The sequence below is a fragment of the Scyliorhinus torazame genome, chromosome 11, assembly GCF_047496885.1.
Source record: "Scyliorhinus torazame isolate Kashiwa2021f chromosome 11, sScyTor2.1, whole genome shotgun sequence".
Classification (NCBI taxonomy): Eukaryota; Metazoa; Chordata; class Chondrichthyes; order Carcharhiniformes; family Scyliorhinidae; genus Scyliorhinus; species Scyliorhinus torazame.
Window position 1 is genome coordinate 187,641,478 of NC_092717.1, and position 27,304 is coordinate 187,668,781.

General features: G+C 48.3%; 1 protein-coding gene across 1 annotated transcript in view; it reads left to right on the forward strand.

Annotated features, from left to right (window-relative positions):
• Positions 1-27,029, forward strand: part of LOC140385722 (unconventional myosin-Id-like) — a 264,080-nt gene extending 237,051 nt beyond the window's left edge. The window contains exon 22 of the mRNA XM_072468175.1: positions 26,788-27,029. Coding sequence (XP_072324276.1) covers positions 26,788-26,944 — 157 coding nt within the window. The 3' untranslated portion in view covers positions 26,945-27,029. The remainder of the gene's footprint in view (positions 1-26,787) is intronic.
• Positions 27,030-27,304: the final 275 nt, after the last annotated feature.

Below are 27,304 nucleotides of genomic sequence, written 5' to 3' on the forward strand. Positions count from 1 at the left end.
AATGTAGCCACCACCACCGGGCTTGTGGTGTATTTCTTTGGTGAGAACGGCAACGGCGCCGTCACCATTGCTTGTAGGCTAGTCCCCCTGCAGGACGTCCTCTCCAATCTCTTCCACGCCGCTCCCCCCCCTTCTCCCATCCACTTACACACCATTGAAACATTGACAGCCCAGTAGTACTCCCTTAGGCTCGGTAGTGCCAGCCCCCCCTGTCCCTACTACGCTGCAAGAATCCCCTCCTCACTCTCGGGGTCTTCCCAGCCCACACAAAACTCATAATACTCTTCTCGATTCTTTCGAAAAAAGCCTTCGTGATCACCACCGGGAGGCACTGAAACACAAAAAGGAATCTCGGGAGGACCACCATTTTAACCGCCTGCACCCTATCTGCCAATGACAGGGACACCATGTCCCATCTCTTAAAGTCCTCCTCCATCTGTTCCACCAACCGCGTTAAATTAAGCCTGTGTAATGTACCCCAATTCTTGGCTATCTGGATCCCCAAGTACCGGAAGTCCCTTGTTACCTTCCTCAATGGTAAATCCTCTGTCTCTCTGCTCTGCTCCCCTGGATGCACCACAAACAACTCACTTTTCCCCATGTTCAGTTTATACCCTGAAAAATCCCCAAACTCCCCAAGTATCCGCATTATCTCTGGCATCCCCTCCGCCGGGTCCGGCACATATAGCAACAAATTATCCGCATACAGAGATACCCGGTGTTCTTCTCCCCCCCTGAGTACTCCCCTCCACTTCCTGGAACCCGTCAATGCTATGGCCAGGGGTTCAATCGCCAGTGCAAACAATAACAGGGACAGAGGACATCCCTGCCTCGTCCCTCTATGGAGCCGAAAATAGTCAGACCCCCGTCCATTCGTGACCACGCTCGCCATCGGGGCCCTGTACAGCAACTGTACCCACCTGATATACCCATCCCCAAAACCAAATCTCCTCAGCACCTCCCACAAATAATCCCACTCCACTCTATCAAATGCTTTCTCGGCATCCATCGCCACCACTATCTCCACTTCCCCCTCTGGTGGGGGCATCATCATTACCCCTAGCAGCCTCCGTATATTTGTATTCAGCTGTCTCCCCTTCACAAACCCAGTTTGGTCCTCATGAACCACCCCCGGGACACAATCCTCTATCCTCATTGCCATTACCTTGGCCAGAATCTTAGCGTCCACATTCAGAAGGGAAATGGGCCTGTGGGACCCACATTGCAGCGGGTCTTTTTCCTTCTTTAGGAGGAGCGATATCGTTGCCTCTGACATAGTCGGGGGCAGCTGCCCCCTTTCCCTCGCCTCATTAAAGGTTCTCATCAGTAGCGGGGCCAGCAAGTCCATATATTTCCTATAGAATTCAACTGGGAATCCGTCTGGTCCCGGGGCCTTACCCGCCTGCATGCTCCCAATCGCTTTCACCACTTCCTCCATCTCAATCTGTGCTCCCAGTCCCACCCGCTCCTGCTCCTCCACCTTAGGAAATTCCAGCTGATCCAGAAAGCACATCATTCTCTCCTTCCCATCCGGGGGCAGAGCTTCATATAATCTTTCGTAAAATGCCTTGAATACTCCATTCACTCTCTCTGCTCCCCGTTCCATCTCTCCCTCCTCATCTCTCACCCCCCCTATCCCCCTCGCTGCTCCCCTTTTCCTCAGTTGGTGGGCCAGCAACCTGCTCGTCTTCTCACCGTATTCGTACTGTACACCCGTGCCTTCCTCCATTGTGCCTCTGCATTACCCGTAGTCAACAAGTCAAATTCTACATGTAGCCTTTGCCTTTCCCTGTATAGTCCCTCCTCCGGTGCCTCCGCATATTGTCTGTCCACCCTCAGAAGTTCTTTCAACAACCGCTCCCTGTCCCTACCCTCCTGCTTTCCTTTATGTGCCCTAATAGATATCAGCTCCCCACTAACCACTGCCTTCAGCGCCTCCCAGACCACTCCCACCTGGACCTACCCATTATCATTGAGTTCCAAGTACCTTTCAATACACTCCCTCACCCTTAAACACACCCCCTCATCTGCCAATAATCCCATGTCCATTCTCCAGGGTGGACGCTGTTGTTTTTCTTCCCCTATCTCCAGGTCCACCCAATGTGGAGCATGATCCGAAATGGCTATAGCCGTGTACTCCGTCCCCGTCACCTTTGGGATCAGTGCCCTTCCCAAAACAAAAAAATCTATTCGTGAATAAACTTTGTGGACATAGGAGAAAAACAAAAACTCCTTACTCCTAGGTCTACTAAATCTCCAGGGGTCTACTCCTCCCACCTGCTCCATAAAGTTCTTAAGCACCCTAGCTGCAGCCGGCCTCCTTCCGGTCCTGGACCTCGATCTGTCCAGCCCTGGGTCCAGCACCGTATTAAAATCTCCACCCATTACCAACTTCCCCACTTCAAGGTCCGGGATTCGTCCTAACATACGCCTCATAAAGTTGGCATCATCCTAGTTCGGGGCATACACGTTCACTAATACCACCGCCTCCCCTTGCAATTTGCCACTCACCATCACGTATCTGCCCCCACTATCCGCCACTACAGTCTTTGCCTCAAACATTACCCGCTTCCCCACTAGTATGGCCATCCCCCTGTTTTTTGCGTCTAGCCCCGAATGAAACACCTGCCCCACCCATCCTTTGCGTAGTCTGACCTGGTCTATCAGCTTCAGATGCGTCTCCTGAAGCATAACCACATCTGCCTTCAGTTTCTTTAGGTGTGCGAGTACCCGTGCCCTCTTAATCGGCCCATTCAGCCCTCTCACATTCCACGTGATCAACCGGGTTGGGGGGCACTTTACCCCCCCCCCTTGACGACTAGCCATCTCCTTTTTCAATCCAGCTCCTCACCCGGTTCCCACGTAGCCGTATCTCCCCCAAGCGGCGGCCCCCGCCCCAACCACCCCCCCCATACCAGCTCCCCCTTCTCCCCAGCAGCAACAACCCAGTTAACCCCCCCCCCCCGCTAGATCCCAAACTAGCGTAATTGCACCCCCCATGTTGCTCCCAGAAGTCAGCAAACTCTGGCCGACCTCGGCTTCCCCCCATGACCTCGGCTCACACTGTGCGAGGCCCCCTCCTTCCTGCTTCCCTGTTCCCGCCGTGATTACCATAGCGCGGGAACAAAGCCCGCGCTTCCCTTTTGGCCCCGCCCCCAATGGCCGGCGCCCTCAGCTCCTCATCCTCCCTCCCCCCTCCCCCATGACATGGGGAAGAGAGAAAAGTTACAGGGTCGCAGGATTAACAACACGGAAGTCATCTCTTCCCTCTTTTCCCCCCTTCATCCCACATATTCAACCCCCACTTTGTCCCAAACGTTCTTCTTATGGCCCGCTCACTCCAGTTTCTCCTCGACAATAAATGTCCACGCCTCATCTGCCGTTTCGAAGTAGTGGTGTTTCCCTTGATGTGTGACCCACAGTCTTGCCGATTGCAGCATTCCAAATTTAATCTTCCGTTTGTGCAGCACCGCCTTGGCCCGATTAAAGCTTGCCCTCCTTCTCGCCACCTCCGCACTCCAATCTTGATATACGCGGATCACCGCGTTCTCCCACCTACTGCTCCGAGTTTTCTTTGCCCATCTGAGGACCATCTCTCTGTCCTTATATCGGAGAAATCTCACCACTATGGCTCGAGGAATTTCTCCAGCCCTCGGTCTTCGCGCCATAACTCGATAGGATCCCTCCACCTCCAGCGGACCCGTCGGGGCCTCCGATCCCATTAACGAGTGCAGCATCATGCTCACATATGCCCTGACGTCTGCCCCTTCTACACCTTGGGGAAGACCAAGAATCCTTAAATTCTTCCTCCTCGCATTATTCTCCAGCACCTCCAGCCTTTCCACACACCTTTTGTGTTGTGCCTCGTGCATCTCCGTTTTCACTACCAGGCCCTGTATGTCGTCCTCATTCTCAGCAGCCTTTGCCTCCACGACCCGAAGCTCCTGTTCCTGGGTCTTTTGCTCCTCCTTTAGCCCCTCAATCGCTTGTAATATCGGGGCCAACAGCTCCTTCTTTATCTCCTTTTTGAGTTCTTCCACGCAACGCCGCAGGAATTCTTGTTGGTCAGGGCCCCATATTAAACTGCCTCCTTCTGACGCCAGCTTGCTTTGTGCCTGCATTCCTGGCCGCTGCTCTAGAGGATCCACCGCAATCCGGCCACTTTCCTCTCTTTTTTCCATCCGTGTCCAGGGGGGATTCCCTTCTGGATTACAGCACAGTGTTTTTTGCCGTTAAAATTGCCGTTGGGGCTCCTATCAAGAGCCCAAAAGTCCATTCCACCAGGAGCTGCCGAAACGTGCGACCTAGCTGGTCATCGCCGCACCCGGAAGTCAGGAGCTGCTTTTCAATGGCAAGCTTCTGGCTGCAGACGAGTAATAAATGTTGACCTAGCCAGCAAAACCCACATCCCGCAAAATTAATTTGAAAAAATAACATCAGGTTTGCCACTAGCAGAACTGAATGGTCAAATTGCATTGTGTTTTCATGTCTCCCTGACCTCCTGTTGAATAGCCACCACCTCTGAGTCATCAAGGTTCTGACATAGCATGGGGCCTGTGTGATGCTACCAAAGTTGCATTGCTGTTGGAAAATTGGTGCCAATTACCCATTTAATCAGCTTGGTGAGCTTCCTACCACTGCCGGGTTGGTTGCACAGAAGGAGGGGGAACCACATCAGGGAACCTGCACAATGCATTTTTCTATGACATTGTTCACTCCCCTGACTCCAAACCCACCTCTTGATAAAATATCCCTGACAAGTGAGGCTCAGGCTAAGCGGGTCACATAGCTTTTACTGGGTTGGCTGGTGTCAAATGGATACCTCATTTGCGGGGTCCCCGGTGCCGATTGGAGGCAATCGACAAAAGTCATAGGCCCGTTTAACCCTCTCCCCCAACTCTCAAACTCAGCTCTCCATCACCCTCACTCTCTTTGCTGGGGACTGCCAGGCTCCACCTGTACACAAGATTTAGCTTCAATCCAATCTCCATAATCTCGGGATTAATTATCCGCTGGCGGGATTCTCCATTCCACAGCAATGCACTCCCGCCTGCAGGTTTCTTGGCGGCATGGGGTGGCTCCAATGGGAAATCTCAATGGCCAGCAGGCGGAATGGAGAATCCTGCTGCTGGTGCTGGCCTGCCACTGAGAAACACTCTGCTGGGGAAGCGGAGAATTCATCTCCTCCTCTTCCTTGGGGATTGTCTGTAGTTCCAGCAGTGGCCACTGCTTGAATCTTCCACTGCAGGGGCAACAGAGCTGCCAGCCATCCGATAGGCCAGCAGCTCTCTAAGGCAGGACTCCTTCCCGGGTGGCAGTGGAAGTCTTGCCCTTAGTCAATTAACACCTCACCGACTCTTCAGATGACAGGGCGGGAAACATCGGCATCCGAATATCACCACTCTTGCTGACCCCAGGAGTCATAGTACGTCAGCCCATAGTGTGCAGGGTGGTGAATCACCGACAGTCTAAGGGTTAAATGAGCCTGCGGACAGCGAATGCCTGTTCTTATTGCAGTTCATAGTCCTCCTGAATCAGACATGAATTGTACTGTCAGTGTGGCGAGGCAAACATCAAGAGTGTGAGACGACATTCCAGACAAGCCTAGAGGTAGGAGCTCCCATCAAAACTCACTCTAATAATCAGAAATAAAAACACAATGAAAGCTTCTGGTTACTTCAATGGGTACAAGCAGAGTATTCCTCAATCTCATTGTGAGGGCCGGGAGGGAGGGTGACTACTTTGTGGGTAGCACGGTAGCACAGTGGATAACATTGTGGCTTCACAGCGCCAGGGTCCCAGGTTCAATTCCCCGCTGGGTCACTGTCTGTGCGGAGTCTGCACGTTCTCCCCGTGTCTGCGTGGGTTTCTTCCGGGTGCTCCGGTTTCCTCCCACAGTCCAAAGACGTGTAGGCGTGTAGGTTAGGTGGTTTGGCCATGCTAAATTGCCCTCAGTATCCAAAACATTTAGGAGGGGTTATTGGGTTATGGGTACAGGGTGGAAGTGAGGGCTTAAGTGGGTCGGTGCAGACTCGATGTGCCGAATGGCCTCCTTCTGCACAGTATGTTCTATGTAATCTATGTAATCATCGGCCCTGCAAAGGGGTAGAGCGCAGGTTTCCCTTGGTTCAGCCAACTGCCAGCAAAATAGTATCATCTTGAAGAACATGTCAGAGAATTTCACACAATGAATTACCTTTGGAAGTGCAGTGGTAATTTCTGGAAAGGGGACGGCAGACATTTTGCAACAATGTGGATCCACATGTAGAAAGCCCAGGCAGGATCTTCGCTCCGATATGGGGTGCAGGAATGGAGGCAGGTTGGCACATAGTATCATGCCACTGGTTGGTATGTCAGCTTAAGTTAAGACCAACTGTCAGAGGCTGATGGCGGTGCGGGGTCACCATCCCATGATGCCTTTGAGGTGCCCCCCCCTCTCTGGCCCACAATGGTGGCCAGGTAGCTGCAACTACTTTTTTTATGACAAATGTTTTAAAGTTGCTGAGACCCAAGATGGAGGCTCCTTCTCTCTCCGTCGATAGCAGGGTATATCTTACTCATGCCGGAGGGTCTGTCATTGACCATCCAGCTTTGAGAGCCTACCCACTCTCCTTAATTTGACGACGAGCTTGCCCTCTGTCCGTTTGCCAATGCGGACAAAATCCATGTCGGGTGACTGCTCCCACACAGTGCAGGGTCGGGACCCACATTTAACCCGTGCTGCATCGAATCACCAAATTCTGCCCCGTTCATTGACTGTTCCTTATGTTTTTTCTTGGATGTTTTAGATGAAGGAGGAACATTGAACAGGACTCCAGGAGAAATGATGAACAAACTTACACTCATAATCAGTCTCTGTGACATCCCAAAGTGTCTCACAGATAAATGAAGTTTTGGACGCATGGTCACTGTTGTGTCAGGAAACATTGTTCATACAAGGGCATCTTTCTCAACGGTGCTTTGATTAAAGCCATTAATCAACCAAACTGATAGAAGTATTAACCAAGTCTGAGTCTGCTTAGCTTCTGTGATCAGACATCTTCAGACTGAAACACAGCACCTTGTTTGTGCAGAGCAAGAGCCCGCAAATACAATGAAATAATGACCAGATCACCTGTTTTTAGCCAATTATAGAACAGTGGTGATGGAAGGCTTGTCGGAACTAGCAATTGACTAGTTAGGCTTCCAACTGGAGGGTCCAGGTAATTAATACTTTTGACTCCACTCTGTTCAGCTGTCAAGTGATGGGAAGTTAACAGGAGTCTTGCATGACTGACCCCCATTCACAAAAGTTACATATAGCTATCATTATGATTGACAAAGAATCTAGCAATGTGATTGACAAGAGTGATGCGTGATACGTGATGCAGGGAAAGTTGGCAACGAGGATATTACTCTCGGTCAGAAATTCCTTCGGGCAGCAATCCTGGCAAATCATGCCGACATCCAGCCAGCCTCCTGCTGACTTTGTGAGGTCAGTGAGAAGTCACTCCATTAAAATACAAATGCACTAGATACAGCTTAGGTGCCTGGCTTAGCTGAGAGAGCATAAAATTAGTTCAAATCCCAACATGATATTTGAATCAAACTGGAATTATTTTAAAAATCTTGTGCAGTCTGGACTCTATGTGGCTCCAGTCCATTACAAAGATTACCAAAAATAAAATTGGATGGACTATGTTGCTGCAATTCCCAATCTAAGGGCACTGTTGGTGCACCCCCTTCCCATTGAGGACAGTTGCAGTTCAAGGAGAAGACCCCACCACCTGTTCAGGACTATTAATAAGGATGGGGAATAAATGCTGGCAGAATAAGTGATGCCTAATTCCCAAGAATATATATATCCTCAGAACTCCCTTGAAGTCCCAATGCATTGAAGCTAAGTTAGACAATCTCAGCCACTAAGAATGTTTCAGTTGGCTTTATTCCCCTGAATTAAGGAGGAATTAACGTAGCCAGGATTTCCACTGTCGATCACTGGCTGCAGACTCTATCTGTGCATAGGCAGGCTCCAGGTGAGGCTGCAGCTGTGGCCTAGATTTTTTTTAAATCTATTAATTTTGCCTCTCCTAAATTACAAAACCACTGGTTTGCGGGGAGCAATGGACATTATTTGCCTGGTTGCAAATTTGTTGAATGGGACAGCTGGCCTTCTCGGTCCATCTTTTTTTGCATGATTGTTCATTTGTGATGCCCCATGTAGTTGAATTCCCCATCAGTACCACAATCTAGGATCACACTTGGGAGCCCTGTTGGAGTCGTGCCCCTTCAGGAAAGTGACTGGAGAAAAATAACGGCAACTGCAAGAGTAGGACAATGATTTTCCAAGTCCATCACTCTTCTCCTCCTCGTAGTCGAAAATACATTTTTCCCACTTCTGGGTCTCTCACAGATAGCTGCAAAATTTATTCAACATCAGCAGCCTGTCAGGGACGAGGTTGTCTCCTTTCTCTGCACCTAGGCAACGGTTGCTAGGCAACAGAGGTAAGCTCATTAAAAAAGCTGAAGCAATGGACTTGGTTCAAGTGAGGCGTACGGAGAGGGTTTCAAGAGATGCTTCTGTCTGTCAAAGGAGCTTGTGTGTAGAAGTGGTGGCACCTCAGTCTCTCACTCTCACCCACTCGTGTTTCTCATTCTGAAGATCTGAAAACCTTAGGCCCCTTTTCCAAAACCTTCCAAATATTAAAATCGTACTTTCTCTGCCATATTTTTAGAGAAGGATTGCAGCCAACAGGCTGAATAAGGGGATTTTTAAATATCCGAGTCTGATTGGCACAGAAAGACCAGTTGGATGCATCAAGCCTGTTCCATGTTCATGATGCCTGGAGTATCATGATTATCCACTTCGTAACCACCTCCCAACCCACCCACTGCCACAGCCATGTAATCTCCTGGGAGAGGAAAAAGAATGAGATATAACCCCAGAGATAATAGGGGAAAACAATCCTTCTCCAAACCTCTCAGGTATTGAAAACCAATTGAGGAAAATCACATTCACCATTATGGAGTTGGTGGTTAGATTGCGGGGTGGGGAAGGAAGAGGGGTGGTTGATGGGTGTATGGGATTGCGGGTATTACTATAAAACCTTAGGTGACAGCTTCATTCACCAGCAACAACACCAACATTGAATAACAACCACATTCATGTCACGCTTTTAAAGGGATTTCACACACACAGGAGGAAACTAACAGCAATTGTGCTTGACGTGGCTCCAGACTGTGCATCCCGGCTTGGCACAGCTTATCTCTGCACCCTTGGTTTCAACTGCTCCCTACATCCCCAGGACCTACCTGCAGACTGGCTTGGCATCAGCACCAACCAAAATTTGCCAGGCCGTGGCTAGCTAGCTTCATTGTGACGCCTGTTCAGTGCTCTGGCCTGCTACTTTTATTCAAGTAGCTCAGGCATCAGTCTAGCATTGACTGGTAGACAGAAAAAACACTCCACTGACTTGCTGCCTGATTTGGGCAGACGTTGAACTTCTCCCGGTAGCTTATCAAGTGTTACAGTACGCAGGGTCGGCTTTGTTGGCAATACACTCACTTCTGTGTTAGAAGTTAATGGATTCAAGTCACAGTACTGACTTGAACACATAGCCTTGGCTGATGTTTCAGTGTAGCATTTAAAGACATTTTGGGTTGCAGGAGAATCTTCCTTTTAGATGAGCCATTAAACCAAGGCCTGGATTTTCTTGCCTTGATCTGTGTCAGAATAAGTGGGATTTAAGAATGGTGGGGGAGACCTGATTCCAGGATTCCCACTCTCATTTCTGATATGTGGGATTTTTATAACCCCAGATATGAGTACAGGTAGTGAGCCTACACACAGCAACCTATTTCAGAGGGTGGGCATTTTAGACCCCCTTATTATTTCCATGGAGTTGGACCAACTTTGTTAAAAGAATTTGGTTTGCAGAACCTCAGATAAATTGTTAACTATGGGGAACCACTAATCTCTAGTTGCGAACCTTTATTCAGTTAAGTTCAAAGGCTGTTGACAACTTCACATGTCATAATGTAATGGTGTATGATAAGTTGATTTTATTTTCAATACAATGATTGGTGATAGGACTTTATTAAGAAAAGGTAAGCAACTATTAAATTGACCTGCATTGTGAAAGTCTTCAGATTCATTTGAGTACTTTATCCAGTGGATAAAATGCTTTTCTGTATTCAAAAGTATTGAGATTAAGATTTTAATCTGACAATGTACACCATGGTTTAATCTTTTATTCACAGTCCAGTCATCTGTTCAGTCTTTTAAAGTAGTGGAGTAGATCGCCATCCATTCTACTATCTCAATTTTTTAAAATGTATTCAGCTCTAGAGGCTTTATTGACATAGCTGCGCTTTGTAATCCCATTATGAATACTTGACTCAGCTTTAAACACCACAAATGGATTCAGTTCTGCAAGGGAACTGTGCGCTTTGCTTTTGTTGACAATTTTATGAGAACATTTTCAAGAGGTTTTTGAATGGCTGTATATTTTGACAGTTTTATGAGATCTCAAAAACATATAAACATTATTATAGGGCTCATGAGGTCTTTCATGAAGTAGACTATGGAAGGAACATGTGGGTGGATTGGGGTTGAGGATCTGAAGCATAAGGTGCCCAACACTCATTTACAGAACTGTTCCGATGTCCTAGGGAACTGAGGCTGGTCTTCTAACCTGCCCACCTTGACATCACCTGCCTCCATTTCTACCTCAACCTGCTTTGGGAGGTGGTGGGCACGATTCCAGCCAGTCCCGTCCACCCTGCCATGATAATAGTGTAGATGCACAATGCTGGGCATACCGGATCACAACACTCAGAATTGGCCCAACTCACAATTCCTGACTCAAGGATGAAAGTCCAGACCCAAGAGGCAATCTCTCTTTTCAGGTTAAGGTCATTAGTTGTAAACAATTTTCAAGAAACAGAACCCTAACCTGCCCAAAAGTTTTCCATCAGCCAACATTTGCAAACACAAAAAAAGTTACTTTGCTGTTAGTGGGATCTCAAATGTGCACAAACTGCCTCCTGCGTAACAACAGTGATTCTTTTTTATTGGTTCTTGAGATATAGGAAACAATGTCAATGTTCCATGTTGCCCCAAGAACACATTGTCACAGGTTAGGTTCATAAACAGTCCACCGCAACAGGTAATAATAACATATTGACTTCGCTCAAAAACTTTTGTGATCCACGATTTTGTTTTTGAAGAAATCTAGCAGCCGTTGTGGTAATTTACTGCCATTTGTCTTGAAATGACCAGATTTCCCATGACAAACTTCAAACTCACATCTTGCTTGATTGGTTACTACCATATTACCACATCCAGACTGGAGAATAATTGGGTGGGACCCGCAATTTGTCCATCCCTTTATTGCCAATACCAACGTGTTGTATTGAAAAGCTTCCTGTTGAACAGGTTCGATCTTTTTTAATAAGCTGTTTAAGTAAACCAATAACTCATTTGAGACATAGAGAGAGACATTGGTGAGGGAACCTCATAATGGCCCAGCATCCCTTTTCATTTGTTTATGCTTATTTAAGTATCCAGGATACATAGCAATTTCCTTAATAGGAACATAGGAATTAGGAGCAGAAGTAGGCAATTCAGCCCTTCGAGCCTGCTCCACCATTCAATCAGATCATGGCCGATCTCTTCCTGTCTCAAATCGTGTTGCCAATATCCCTTGAACCCATTTTAAAGAATTTATGTATCTCATTCTTTAAAACATTTTTTTTTTAAATTTAGAGTACCCAATTTCTTTTTTACAATTAAGGGGCAATTTAGTGTCGCCAATCCACCTAACCTGCACATCTTTGGGTTGTGGGGGTGAAACCCACACTTTAAAACATTTAATGACTCAGATTCCATTGCACTATGGGGTAGCGAGTTCCACAAATTCACTAATTAATTAATGTATTTATTAATTAAATGTGTTTCCTTGGTGCATGCCAAGGTGTTAGCTCTTGGCAATGGGATATAAAAACAGACAGTAAAAGTTTCTACAAATATATAAAACAAAAAAGAGTGGCTAAGGTAAATATTGGTCCTTTAGAGGATGAGAAGGGAGATTTAATAATGGGAGATGAGGAAATGGCTGAGGAACTGAACAGGTTTTTTGGGTCGGTCTTCACAGTGGAACACACAAATACCATGCCAATGACTGATGGAAATGAGGCTATGACAGGTGAGAACCTTGAGATGATTGTTATCACTTAGGAAGTAGTGATGGGCAAGCTAATGGGGCTAAAGGTAGACAAGTCTCCAGCCCCTGATGGAATGCATCCCAGAGTGTTAAAAGAGATGGCTAGGGAAATTGCAAATGCACTAGTGATAATTTACCAAAATTCACTGGACTCTGGGGTGGTCCCAGCGGATTGGAAATTAGCAAATGTGACACCGCTGTTTTAAAAAGGAGGTAGGCAGAAAGCGATTAATTATAGGCCAGTTAGCTTGACTTCGGTAGTAGGGAAGATGCTGGAATCTATCATCAAGGATTGGATTGGATTGGATTGGATTTGTTTATTGTCACGTGTACCGAGGTACAGTGAAAAGTATTTTTCTGCGAGCAGCTCAACAGATCATTAAGTACATGAGAAGAAATAGCAAGGCATCTGGATAGAAATTGTCCCATTGGGCAGACGCGGCATGGGTTCATAAAGGACAGGTCGTGCCTAACTAATTTAGTGGAATTTTTTGTGGGCATTACCAGTGCGGTAGATAACAGGGAGCCAATGGATGTGGTATATCTGGATTTCCAGAAAGCTTTTGACAAGGTGCCACACAAAAGATTACTGGATAAGATAAAGATGCATGGCATTAAGGGTAAAGTAGTAGCATGGATCGAGGATTGGTTAATTAATAGAAAGCAAAGAGTGGGGATTAATGGGTGTTTCTCTGGTTGGCAATCAGTAGTTAGTGGTGTCCCTCAGGGTTCAGTGTTGGGCCCACAATTGTTCACAATTTACATAGATGATTTGGAGTTGGGGACCAAGGGCAATGTGTCCAAGTTTGCAGACGACACTAAGATGAGTGGTAAAGCAAAAAGTGCAGAGGATACCGGAAGTCTGCAGAGGGATTTGGATAGGTTAAGTGAATGGGCTAGGGTCTGGCAGATGGAATACAATGTTGACAAATGTGAGGTTATCCATTTTGGTAGGAATAATAGCAAAAGGGATTATTATTTAAATGCTAAAATATTAAAACATGCCGCTGTGCAGAGAGACCTGGGTGTGCTAGTGCATGAGTCGCAAAAAGTTGGTTTACAGGTGCAACAGGTGATTAAGAAGGCAAATGGAATTTTGTCCTTCATTGCTAGAGGGATGGAGTTTAAGACTAGGGAGGCTATGCTGCAACTGTATAAGGTGTTAGTGAGGCCACACCTGGAGTATTGTGTTCAGTTTTGGTCTCCTTACCTGAGAAAGGACGTACTGATGCTGGAGGGTGTGTAGAGGAGATACTCTATGTTAATCCCAGAGCTGAAGGGGTTGGATTACGAGGAGAGGTTGAGTAGACTGGGACTGTACTCGTTGGAATTTAGAAGGATGCGGGGGGATCTTATAGAAACGTATAAAATTATGAAGGGAATAGATAGGATAGATGCGGGCAGATTGTTTCCAATGGCGGGTGAAAGCACAACTAGGGGGCATAGCCTCAAAATAAGGGAAAGTAGATTTAGGACAGAGTTTAGGAGGAACTTCTTCACCACTGATCGGCGGGCCAGCCTCTCACTCCCTGGGCCTATTTTCTTACGTGCTGGTCCCTGAACTCCATGTTGCGTCGGGGCCGGCATGTTGAGGGAGGCCACCGCGCTTGCGCGTGTTAGCGCGGCGCATAGTTCACGCCGGGATGGGAGGTTGGAGCGCTGGTCCCCTGTAGGGGCCAGAATCAGTACTCCCAGCGGCCCGTTCACGCTATCGTGAAACGCGACGGCGTTTCCGATACCGTGGACACTCTGCCGCCGAATGGGAGAATCCCGCCCCATGGCTAATCTGATTATAGCCCACATTCCTGCCTACCCCTGATAACCTTTCACCCCTTGCTAATCAAGAATCTATGTGGCTCTGTCTTAAAAGACTCCACAGCCTTTTGAGGACGAGAGTTTCAGAGACTTGTGATCCTCAGAGAACGTAAATTTGCCACATCTGTTTACTTTTAAACAGTTTTAGATTCTCCAGCAAGAGGAAACATCCTTGCTACATCCACACTGTCCAATAGTGCTCAAAATCCTAAAGGTTTTGATCAAGTCATCTCAATCCCTTTACACTGTCCCACCCAACACTCCCAGGGTAGGTACAACAGGAACTATGTACAGAGCAAATCTCCCTTTAAACTGTCCTATCGAATTCTCCCAGCGATGTTTATCATATGTTAGATACCCTGTTGAGTGAGCATTCCAATTAGTGCCAAGATAACAGAGATCTTCTTCTGTGAACTCAGAGTGAAATTTGCCAAACGTATTTTGCACGATGCTCTTACAATCAATGGATTTGAACCCAGAGTCCAGTGGTGATGCACTATCAATTACGACGAGACAAGAGTAGAGAGTAATCGAGGCTTTATTGAGCAGAGATGTGTTGCCTCCTGCAGCTGCTACCAGAAAGGGTAGCAGCTCGGTGTGCACACACATTTATACTCCGCCTACTGGGCGGAAACAGCAGGCAGGGATCAACCCCAGTACCTGTAGTATAGGAGCTTTACCGTATTATCTCTAATACAAGTATTATACAAACAGTGGTGACTCCCACATTCACCGCCTGTTAAAAAAAAGAGTCCAGCGGGGGTGGTGGAAAACTATTTACAGGTATGTGAGCATTTAAAGTTTACAGTGTGGTGAAAATTTACAAATTTAGCCGGTCGGGTGCCTTGATCCTCCGCTGTGAGCGCCTCGATCCCGGTGGTGATGCAGGCGCCGGCTTGGTCGCCTGTAACTCCGGGAGCATGTTGTCCTCATCTTCATCCCCGGGTGGAACCAGTGGGAGGACGGATCGTTCTGGGGCGGGGGCTGTAGTGAGGTGCGCTGTGGGGAGGGTGGGTGGCGCTGGGGCAATCGGAGGGGGTGTGTCGGGTGGTGTGGGGCCATGGGTGGGGATCCAGCTGGTGCCAGGTCTCTGAGGGAGACTGTGTCTTGTCGGCCTTCGGGGTACGCCCCGTAGGCGTACTGCGGATTCGCATGCAGCAGCTGTACCCTTTCGACCAACAGGTCCGCCTTGTGGAGCCGCACGTGTTTGCGGAGGAGGACGGGTCCTGGAGCTGCCAGCCACATTGGGAGCGAAGCCCCGGAGGTGGACATCCTAGGGAAAGCAAGGAGACGTTCATGGGGGGTTTCGTTAGTTGCAGTGCAGAGTAATGGTCGAATGGAGTGGAGCGCGTCGGGGAGGACCTCCTGCCAGTGGGAGACCGGGAGATTTTTAGACCGCAGGGCCAGCAGCACGGCCTTCCAGACCGTCCCATTCTCCCTCTCCCGTTTCCCGGGGGTTGTAGCTGGTCGTCCTGCTCGAGGCAATGCCTTGCTGAGCAGGAACTGACCCAGCTCATCACTCATGAAGAAGGATCCCTGGTCGCTGTGGACGTAAGCGGGGAAACCGAACAGGGCGAAGATGCTGTTGTGTGCTTTAATGACCGTGGCAGACGTCATATGGGATGGCGAAGGGGAATCTGGAGTATTCATCGACCATGTCCAGGAAGTACGTGTTTCGGTCGGTGGAGGGTAGGGGCTCTTTGAAGTACATGCTGAGGCGTTCAAAGGGGCGGGAGGCCTTCCCCAGGTGCGCTCGATCTGGCCAGTAGAAGTGCGGTTTGCACTCTGCGCAGACCTGGCAGTCTCTGGTGACAGCCCTGACCTCCGTAATGGAGTAGGGCAGGTTGCGGGCCTTTATGAAGTGAAAGAACCGGGTGACCCCTGGGTGACAGAGGCCATCGTGTAGGGCCCGGAGTCGGTCCACTTTTGCGCTGGCACATGTACCGGGATAGGGCATCGAGGGGCTCGTTGAGCTTACCGGGCCGATACAAAATCTCGTAATTGTAGGTGGAGAGCTCGATCCTCCACCTCAAGATTTTATCATTTTTGATCTTGCCCCGCTGTGTACTATTAAACATGAAGGAAACCGACCGTTGGTCAGTGAGGAGAGTGAATCTCCTGCCGGCCACGTAATGCCTCCAATGCCGCACAGCTTCTACGATGGCTTGGGCCTCCTTTTCGACAGAGGAGTGCCGAATTTCGGAGGCATGGAGGGTGCGGGAAAAGAATGCCACGGGTCTGCCTGCCTGGATGAGGGTGGTGGCCAGAGCGACGTCCGATGCATCGCTCTCGACCTGAAAGGGAAGGGTCTCGTCGACCTCGTGCATCGCGGCCTTCGCAATGTCAACCTTGATACGGTTGAGGTCTGGCAGGCCTCAGCCGTCAGGGGGAAAACTGTGGAGTGGATGAGTGGGCGGGCCTTGTCCGCATAGTTAGGGTCCCATTGGGCATAATAGGAGAAAAACCCCAGACATCGTTTGAGGGCCTTGGGGCAGTGGGGGAGGGGGAGTTCCATGAGGGGGCGCATGCGGTCGGGGTCGGGCCCTAGAACTCCATTTTCCACAACATAGCAAAGGATGGCTAAGTTGGTGCGGAACTCGCACTTCTCCTTAATGCACGTGAGGTTCAGGAGTTTGGCGGTGTGGAGAAATTTGAAAAGGTTAGCGTCGTGGTCCTGCTGGTCGTGGCCGCAGATGGTGACGTTATCTAGGTACGGGAAGGTGGCCGCAGTCCGTGCCGGTCAACCATTCGGTCCATCTCTCGCTGGAAGACCGAGACCCCATTAGTGACGCTGAAGGGAACACTAAGGAAGTGGTAAAGGCGGCCGCCTGCTTCGTACGCAGTGTATTGGCGGTCCGCCTTGCAGATGGGGAGATGGTGGTAGGCAGATTTCAGGTTCATTGTAGAGAAGACCCGGTACTGTGCAATCTGATTGACCATATCAGATATGCGTGGGAGGGGGTACGCGTCGAGCTGCGTGTACCGATTGATGGTCTGACTGTAGTCAATGACCATCCTGTGTTTCTCCCCTGTCTTTACTACTACCACATGGGGTCTCCAGGGGCTGTTGCTGGCCTCAATGATGCCTTCCCGCAGCAGCCGCTGCACCTCTGACCTGATGGAGGTCCTGTCCTGGGCGCTGTACCGTCTGCTCCTGGTGGCGACGGGTTTGCAATTCGGGGTGAGGTTTGCAAACAGGGAAGGTGGGTCAACCTTAAGGGTCGTGAGGCCGCATACGGTGAGAGCTGGTAGGGGTCCGCCGAGTTTCAGTTAGGCTTTGGAGGTGGCATTGGAAGTCCAGGCCGAGTAACAGGGCAGCGCAGAGGTTGGGGTGTACGTAGAGCCGGAAGTTGCTGAACTCTACGCCCTGGACGGTGAGGGTGGCGATACAGTACCCCCGGACTTCCACGGAATGGGATCCGGAGGCCAGGGAGATTCTTTGGGTAATGGCATGTACCGCGAGGGAGCAGCGCCTTAATGTAGAGGGGTGGATGAAGCTTTCTGTGCTCCCAGAGTTCAGACGGCAGGATATCTTGTGTCCATCGATTTTAACCGTCGTCGTCGCGGTTGCGAGGTTGTGTGGCCAGGACTGGTTGAGCGTGACGGAGGCGAGCTGCAGCTGGTGTTGGTAGGCTCCGGGCTGGTCGGCGGCTGTGGCCGGCGATGAGCGGCCAGATCAGGTGCCCAATGAGCCGGGGTCCTGAGGTGCCGTCCAAAATGGCGACGAAGATGGCGGCGCCCACAGCGGGCGGCGTTAAAGATGGCGGCGCACATGTGGACTGATGGGAGGAAGATGGCAGCGCCCACGGGCCGCACATGTTCTGCTGGGAGGAAGATGGCGGTGCCCACAGGCCGCACGTGTGCTGCAGGGATGAAAATGGCAGCGCCCACGGGTCACATGTGGGGGTGCAGGAACAATGGACCTGGATACAGTGGTGATCGACTGGGCCTGGCACACCGCAGCGAAATGTCCCTTCTTCCCGCATGCCTTGCAGATTGCGCTCCGCGCCGGGCAGCGCTGCCAGGGGTGTTTTATCTGCCCGCAGAAATGGCATTTGGGCCCCCTGAGGTTGGCTGGCTGCCACGCGGCGCAAGCTTGGGGCGGTCGCTGGTGGGGCCCACGATGTCCATGAGGGCGCCGTGCAGTCGGGGGCGTACGACTTTGGATCCTCGCTGTCTTCAGGGGATGTCCCGGAGGACTGGAGAATAGCCAATGTTGTTCCTCTGTTTAAGAAGGGTAGCAAGGATAATCCCGGGAACTACAGGCCGGTGAGCCTTACTTCAGTGGTAGGGAAATTACTGGAGAGAATTCTTCGAGACAGGATCTACTCCCATTTGGAAGCAAATGGACGTATTAGTGAGAGGCAGCACGGTTTTGTGAAGGGGAGGTCGTGTCTCACTAACTTGATAGAGTTTTTCGAGGAGGTCACTAAGATGATTGATGCAGGTAGGGCAGTAGATGTTGTCTATATGGACTTCAGTAAGGCCTTTGACAAGGTCCCTCATGGTAGACTAGTACAAAAGGTGAAGTCACACAGGATCAGGGGTGAGCTGGAAAGGTGGATACAGAACTGGCTAGGCCATAGAAGGCAGAGAGTAGCAATGGAGGGATGCTTTTCTAATTGGAGGGCTGTGACCAGTGGTGTTCCACAGGGATCAGTGCTGGGACCTTTGCTCTTTGTAGTATATATAAATGATTTGGAGGAAAATGTAACTGGTCTGATTAGTAAGTTTGCAGACGACACAAAGGTTGGTGGAATTGCGGATAGCGATGAGGACTGTCGGAGGATACAGCAGGATTTAGATTGTCTGGAGACTTGGGAGGAGAGATGGCAGATGGAGTTTAATCCGGACAAATGTGAGGTAATGCATTTTGGAAGGTCTAATGCAGGTAGGGAATATACAGTGAATAGTAGAACCCTCAAGAGTATTGAAAGTCAAAGAGATCTAGGAGTACAGGTCCACAGGTCATTGAAAGGGGCAACACAGGTGGAGAAGGTAGTCAAGAAGGCATACGGCATGCTTGCCTTCATTGGCCGGGGCATTGAGTATAAGAATTGGCAAGTCATGTTGCAGCTGTATAGAACCTTAGTTAGGCCACACTTGGAGTATAGTGTTCAATTCTGGTCGCCACACTACCAGAAGGATGTGGAGGCTTTAGAGAGGGTGCAGAAGAGATTTACCAGAATGTTGCCTGGTATGGAGGGCATTAGCTATGAGGAGCGATTGAATAAACTCGGTTTGTTCTCACTGGAACGAAGGAGGTTGAGGGGAGACCTGATAGAGGTATATAAAATTATGAGGGGCATAGACAGAGTGGATAGTCAGAGGCTTTTCCCAGGGTAGAGGGGTCAATTACTAGGGGGCATAGGTTTAAAGTGAGAGGGGCAAGGTTTAGAGTAGATGTACGAGGCAAGTTTTTTACGCAGAGGGTAGTGGGTGCCTGGAACTTGCTACCGGAGGAGGTGGTGGAAGTAGGGACGATAGGGACATTTAAGGGGCATCTTGACAAATATATGAATAGGATGGGAATAGAAGGATACGGACCCAGGAAGTGCAGAAGATTGTAGTTTAGTCGGGCAGCATGGTCGGCACGGGCTTGGAGGGCCGAAGGGCCTGTTCCTGTGCTGTACATTTCTTTGTTCTTTGACTGTACGTTATGGAAGGCAACAGTCAATGAGTTTGCGAACTGCCTGGTTGCCGCAAGGTCGAGGGTGCCCCCTTCTAATAGGCACTGGCGGATGTACACTGACCCTATGCCCGTAACAAAAGCGTCCCTGATTAAAAGTTCAGTATGTTCGACTGCCGAAACTGCCTGGCAATCACAGTTCCGCGCCAGGATGTGCAGGGCACGCCAGTAATCGTCTAAAGACTCACCAGGGAGTTGGGGTCTCGTGGACAGGAGGTGCTTGGCGTACAGTTTGTTGATTGGGTGAATATAATGTCCCTTCAGGAGCTCTATTGCTTCCGTGTAAGTAGGCGCATCTCGGATAAGGAGAAAAATATCGGAGCTCACCTGTGAGTAAAGGACCTGGAGTTTCTGTTCTTCCGAGGGTTGTTCCGCCGCGGATCGGAGGTAGCTCTCAAAACAAGCGAGCCAGTGGTCGAAGGCCGACGCAGCATTGGCTGCTTGCGGGTGCAGCTGCAGGCGATCAGGCTTGATGCGTAGTTCCATCGCTGTAATATCTCTGCTTAATAAATTAATGCACTATCAATTACGACGAGACGAGACTAGAGAGTAATCGATGCTTTATTAAGCAGAGATGTGTTGCCTCCTGCAGCTGCTACCAGAAATGGTAGCAGCTCGGTGTGCACACACATTTATACTCCGCCTACTGGGTGGAACCAGCAGGCAGGGATCTACCCCCGTACCTGTAGTACAGGGGCCTTACCGTTCTCTAATACAAGTATTATACAAACAGTGGTGACTGCCACAAGTGGCAAAACAAAGGTATGCACACACAATTCACCATCCAATTCCCCCGTGAATGTGATAATGCAAAGAGCTACTGAGCCATTTTCTTTTCTCCTGAAGCCTGCCAGCACAGAGGCCAGTGCACTGGAATCAAGTTTGGATATGTTGACAATTCACAGGCCCGGTTAACTGCTCCCAAGAGTTTCAGTCCATTTACTTTCAATGGACCAAAAACCAGGTTGGGTGACAAATCCAGAAGGCCAAAGTAAAGGAAATTTACCCCGGCTCTTGGCAGGAAACATTTTGCAAACCTCTTTGAAAGTTCTCTCCATCTTGGCCAATGTTTATTCTTTAAGAAACATTCTCAAGGGTCATTATCTGATTGCTGACCTTTGAGACTTTGTCGTGAGATAAACTGGCTTACAACAGTGACTATTCTGAATCACTTCATTGACGGTAAAGCACTTTGGGGCATTCTGAGATTTTGAAAGGTACTGTATGAATGCAAGGTCTTTTTTTCTCTTTGCCCGATATAAATGGGAAAACCATGGGCTTTCCCATTGCTCAATTCGTGAGTATGCTACTCAATATGGAAGGTTTTGTGAGGGCCACAAAGAAGAATCAAATAAATAACTTTATTTACAATTACATATATACAACTGCAGCAGTACTCCACCACTGCTCTCTTCTCTCTAGCTGGTTCCACATTGGCCAGCTCTATTTATGCAGGTGACTCTGCTAATGATTTCTCCGCCCTCCTCATTGGGGGAGCTCATCCCATTAAGGATTGTGGGATAGGCAATAGTCCCCAGCCAGTAGTAATCAGGCAGGTTACAACAGAAGACTGATGTGTCACAGCTTCAATTAATTGGGCTTGGTTAATTAATCTCATTGGGTGAAAATCCTGTGGAACATTTTACCCTTTCACTTCCCTTCTCCCCAACCACTTCTATCTGAATCCCTCTGTTCAACACGTGTCCCAGCACTAATGATAGGGATTGGACAAAAGAATAGGAGAAAGAAATTAAGGCCTTGAAGGATGTTCAACTCTCCTTGGCTGATCTGTACCTTAATTCCACTTACTTAAATCTTTTAATACCCTCACACAATTTATTGATCTCCATATGGATCATGTAATTGATCTAGCAGCGGCTGTCTTTTGAGGAGAATGTGCCAAATTTCTACGACCTTTGGGGGAAGAAGTACTTCCAGATTTCACTCCTGGCTACATTCTTTGATTATGCCACCTTTTTCTGGACCTTGCCCACTATTACAGATAGGAGAGGCTTTAATTTAGCCAGCATTAATTCCTCATCTTAAGTGCCCGTCTGTAAAGGGAAAAGTATTTTTGATTTGTCTCTCTCTTTATAAGCAGTGGCATATTTCCCAATCCCTCAGTTTTTAGTGTGATCCGATTTTCTGTCAATAACCCCACAGCAAACGCAAGATAGGATGAACTCAAAGGGTTAGTTTATTTGCACACACTCAAAACACAGGAAGGAGGGTTCACAATGTCAACTTCCGCACTCAGTAAAGAGAGGGATAGAGAACAGAAAGTTTTATAGTATGGAGACCACAGAGAAAAATAAATATTGGATCACTTGAGTTCCAGGGTTCAATAAGGTGTTTCAATAAGATGTTCTTTCATGGAGGTCAGGCAAGGGAAGCCAGCCAGAGGCCTCACTGGGCATCAACTGGCCAATTTGCGCTCGAGTGAGAGTGCAACGCAGCCGGTCGATCGTGCCCTGAGACTTTGCCTTGTGTTACAATCCCAGTTGATGTTATTAATTGGACAGGAAGATCCAGAATGGAATCCCGGCTGAAAAGGCCGTAACATTTACTTTTTAAAATGAAATGTGGAGGAACAGATTGATTAGGTTTAACAATAAGAAAAAACATTTATCAAAAATATTGGATTATGATACAATATGCCTTTGCTTCCCCCTTATTTTTTTTTCCAATTAATGGGGAATTTAGCATGGCCAATCCACCGACCCTGCATATCTTTGAATTGTGGGGGTGAGGCCCACACAGACACCGGGAGAATGTGCAACTCCTCACGGACAGTGACCGGAGGCCGGGATCAAAGTCAGGTCCTCAGTGCCCTGAGGCAGCAATGCTAACACTGCTCCACCATGCCACCCTCCCCCCCCCCCACCACCACCACCACCACTACCACTACCACCTTGCCACCCCTCTTCCTTTTATTTGAATAATTACGCACTGGTTTTATGATTAACACAGATTATAAAGTACATCAATTTACAATAACGAAAACAGAAAATACTGAACAGCAAAGCTTTGCAAAGAGTTATCCAGACTCAAAATGTTTGCTCCCTTCTCTCTCCACAGATGCTGTCAGACCTACTGAGACTGTCCAGTATTTTCTGCTTTTGTTTCAGATTCCAGCATCCGAAGTAATTTTCTTTTATTTTCATTTACAATAGTCTCATTAACACAAAGTTCTTTTTAAGCACACAAGATGACTGTGGGAAAATACATTCTCCACTCTGAACTCCAAATAAATGTTGTGGATGTCTCCTCAGAATTCCCCCCAGATGATTGTCATGTGAGAGTTTCCAAACTCCACTCCCAAAATCATGTTTTAAACTCTTCTATCATAAGTATGCTTTCCCTTGGCAGGTTGCATTCTGAAATCCAGACCAAGGGCGAGATTCTCCGACCCCCCGCCGGGTCGGAGAATTGCCGGGGGCTGGCGTGAATCCCGCCCCTGCCGGTTGCCGAAGTCTCCGGCACCAGAGATTCGGCGGGGGCGGGAAACGCGCCGTGCCGGTTGGCGGGCCACCCCGCGCGATTCTCCGGCCCGGTTGGGCCGAAGTCCCGCCGCTACAATGCCTGTCCCGTCGGCGTAAATTAAACCACCTACCTTACCAGCGGGACAAGGTGGCGCGGGCGGGCTCCGGGGTCCTGGTGGGGGGCGCAGGGCGATCTGGCCCCGGGGGTGCCCCCACGGTGGCCTGGCCCGCGATCGGGGCCCACCGGTCTCCACCATGGCGGAGGCAGAAGAGACTCCCTCCAGTGCCCATGCGTGGGAAGCTGTCAGCGGCCGCTGACGCTCCCGCGCATGCGCCGCCCGGAGATGTCATTTCTGCGCCAGCTGGCGGGGCACGAAAGGCCTTTTCCGCCAGCTGGTGGGGCGGAAATTCGTCCGGCGCCGACCTAGCCCCTCAAGGTTGGGGCTCGGCCCCCAAAGATGCGGAGCATTCCGAACCTTTGGGGCGGCGCGATGCCCATCTGATTTGCGCCATTTTGGGCACCAGTCGGTGGACATCGCGCCATTTCCGGAGAATTTCGCCCCAGGTTTTCCAAATGAGAATTTTAAACAAAGCTTCTGCTCCACCTTTAACAGAAAATCCACTCTGGGATTTTACATCAATCCCTTTAGGTTTCCTTTGTCTAATTGCTTTTATACAAACTCTGAGATCCAGCCACCGATTTCCATAGTTATTTCAATTTGCATTCCAAGGGCTGTCGTAAAATCCCACAATCCTAAAAAACTGCTTAGATATCTTTCTGGTGTCCCAGCCTTCTTCACAGCTTGGTCTGCCCTTCTAGTACCTTTAACCTCAGACTTCTTGGAAACATCTCTTAATTTCTCTAGTTTTCTTAACTATCTATTCATCAGATCCCTGCACTTGTATTCTTAACCACTATTCCATGGTATGGCTTTTCTTCTGGAAAAGCCGAGACAGAGATGTTCCCTCTCAAGCCTTCTAAATCAACTGCTTCCAGCAGAGCTGTTAGAGCTGCCTTTTCTCTCAGTGCCTTTCTTCAACTGCAATCAAATTAGCTAAATTAAAATGTAAAAGCTTCTCGACCTTACAATGCCTCGGTTGTTCAGCATCATCCACACATTTATGCGTTTTTATTTATTCTTCATGGCATAGCCCTCTTTAAACACAATAGAAACACAGTTGGAAGTTAACAAAACCCCACACATACAACACCTTTGTCCAGCATGAATCTAACTGTAGATTTTCCATTCCAGGCATAAAAATATTAAATTAAAGCTATGTCTTATTTCTAAGTTTTACCAGTAACAAATCTGTGGTGTTTGTCCCCTTTATGGGGCGATCTGCCGAGAGGGTCACATGGCCCGAGTAGCCAATCAGGGACCAGGGTGGGGGGATCACTCCAGGAAGCCTGGGTTTCTGTATCAGTTCAATCCTGGACACTGACTTGCAGCCACAAGGCTGCAAACTTCTGCCTTGTAATTATATGTAAAAAAAACTTGCAGTTGTTATTCATCTAACTAGTCAACAGGAAATATTACAAAATCTAATTCATTTAAAACAACCTTTGTTTTCCTAACATTTTTGTAGGGAAACCTGGTCTGCGCTGATTCTCGTTTGCAAACACTGACACATTAACTGAGGCCCCCTCCCCCACCCAGAATTTGTTGTCAGTGTTAGCTTGTTTGAACCAGTGGAGTGGAACAACACGTTGACATGACTCACTGCCTTCAAGAGAAAATGAGAAAAACTTGGGGAGTTTCTTTTGTGAGGTCATGCTTATGATATAGAACTGAGCAACCAGTGACTAAAACAGACACAAAAGGACCCATTCTCTGCCCGGTATCTTTAATGTTGATTTTTGCTCCTGTAGCCAGACAAAGACCCAGCCAGCTGTGAACCTTGGGACGCATTCTGCAAAGATGCATTAACCAAGGCCCCTGCAGATCCTAGGATCCTGCTGAAGTCAAGAGTTGTCTGTGGCGGTAGTGTCCGATCACGCCTCAGCATGACCACACAGAAGCAAAGTGTTTTTCTCAGACAAACAGGAGAAGCAGGCTGGGTGCACTGTAGTGGAAGAGTCAGAATGCCACAGCACTCCTTTTGTGCAAAGGCAGCCTTGGATGAACCCAGTGGATAATTTGATCAAGAGGCCTGGCGAATGTTTGAATGAACCTATTCTCCTGCACATTCTAGCAGGAAAACAGCCAGGTCTTTGACTCTTTCTCTGTTTCTGCCCTTATCAGCTGCTGTTTCTTTCAAATTCATATTTTCATAGAGCTATGTGGAGATGAGGGAGATCATTCAGCCCATCCAGTTCCTCCTTCCGTAGACGCCTATGATCCCCTTCAAAATGATGTTCTCAAATCCTTGGCTTCAGAATCCGTAACCTCACTCCTCTAACTGAATCTAGTTCCAGTTATTTGTCAGCTCGGTTTGATTTGGACTTTTAGGTGACCGACTGACGAGCATACGAGCTCGGCTGCCTGTTACATCAGTGAAGAGATCGCCGTGAATTTGAGGCCCTGGCTTCCTTCAAATTTGGCAGACTAACTGCAGGTTGCCAAACAGGTGCCTCTGATGTGGCTTGCTAAATAGAAGCCTCAAGATGGGACTGAGCTTGTCACTGCCAACAAGGTAATGTTACAGGGAGCATTAACATAATGTAGAGTAAGGATCTCGGGATGACAGTTACCCGTTAGATTTTGGTGGGTCCCAAAGGAGCAGTCAGAGATTAATTTCCATATTAAAGAGGGTCTCTCTGATAAAACATGAAGTCTCTTTGAATACCCACAGTAGGCCTCTTTCAAGATCGAGCCAGCCGCATCGCCAGTGCTTATTGAATTATACGTCTACTGACGGGATTGACTCAGTTTCTTCGACAATTAGCGTGTAGATCAGATTAATGCTGACGGCACGGAGTTTGATCCCCATTCTGGCTGCGATAGGCTTGGGGCCAGCCTCCTAGCCCTATCTGTAGGGAAACAAATCATGGAATTTTGCTGTTGTTTGGCAAATAATCACCAAGGACCATGTCTTCAGGAAGAGAACTGAAGAATAAAGATTCTATGACACTATTTTGAGGTAATTAGCATGAAGTGAAATCAGTGAAAATTGCCACCTTTTTGTTGAGAAGCCCATCTTTTACCAACATATACCCCTGTTGTCCATTTGCCCTCAAATCATGGTCTGATTTCAAGTGGCGCCTGGCATGAACCTTTTCTATTCCACAAGATATCTTACATAGCCCTCTGAGGCTCCTGCTGCACTTCCTGTTAATTTTCTGTGATTCATGTACAAGGACATTCAGGTCCCTCTAACTTCATCCATTTCCCTGTCTCTCCACCATTCAAAAAATGTTCTGTTTTATTCTTTTTCCCACCAAAATGGACAACTTCACACTTTCCCACATTGTATTCCATCTGCCATGTTCTTGCCCACAAACCTATCTATGCATCTGCAGCCCCTTTGTGTCTTCCTCACCCTTTCTTCCCCACATATGGCACTGGGAAGTCAAACTTTACCTTAACTTGCCTTCCAAAATGTAATAATCATGGAACTTCTTTCTAACCATTCACTATTCATTTTTTTATCCTTCCAGGAAAAGCCTTCCCCTGCAGGTCAACGTCAGCAACTCGATCCATTGCCACATGCACGGCAAAAAACGTACAGTGGTAGTGGAGGAGAGAATTGAACAAACAGTGCCAGACTTCAAGAAAAATCATGCAGGCTTCACGCTATACTGGCCAGGAATATAGCACTTTTGGGACTAGAGATTTCAGTAGGAGCATACCGAGTTGTTTTTGTAATGTATTTTTTAATAAAAGGTTCCTGTTCTCTCCACTCTGGTCTATATTTTGTCCAAGTGAAATTAGCTTGCAAGACATACAAATGAATGATAGAGTCATACCATTGAATGGTTATAGGACAGAATGAGGCCATTTTGCACATCTGGTCTGTGCTATCTCTCTGAAAGAGCAATTAATTCAGTCCCAGTCTTGTTGCTCTTTCCCCATATACCTACAATATTTCTCTCTTCAGGTGCTAATCCAATTCCCTTTTAGAAACATAGAAAATAGGGGCAGGAGTGGCTTCGAGCCTGCTCCTCCATTCATCAT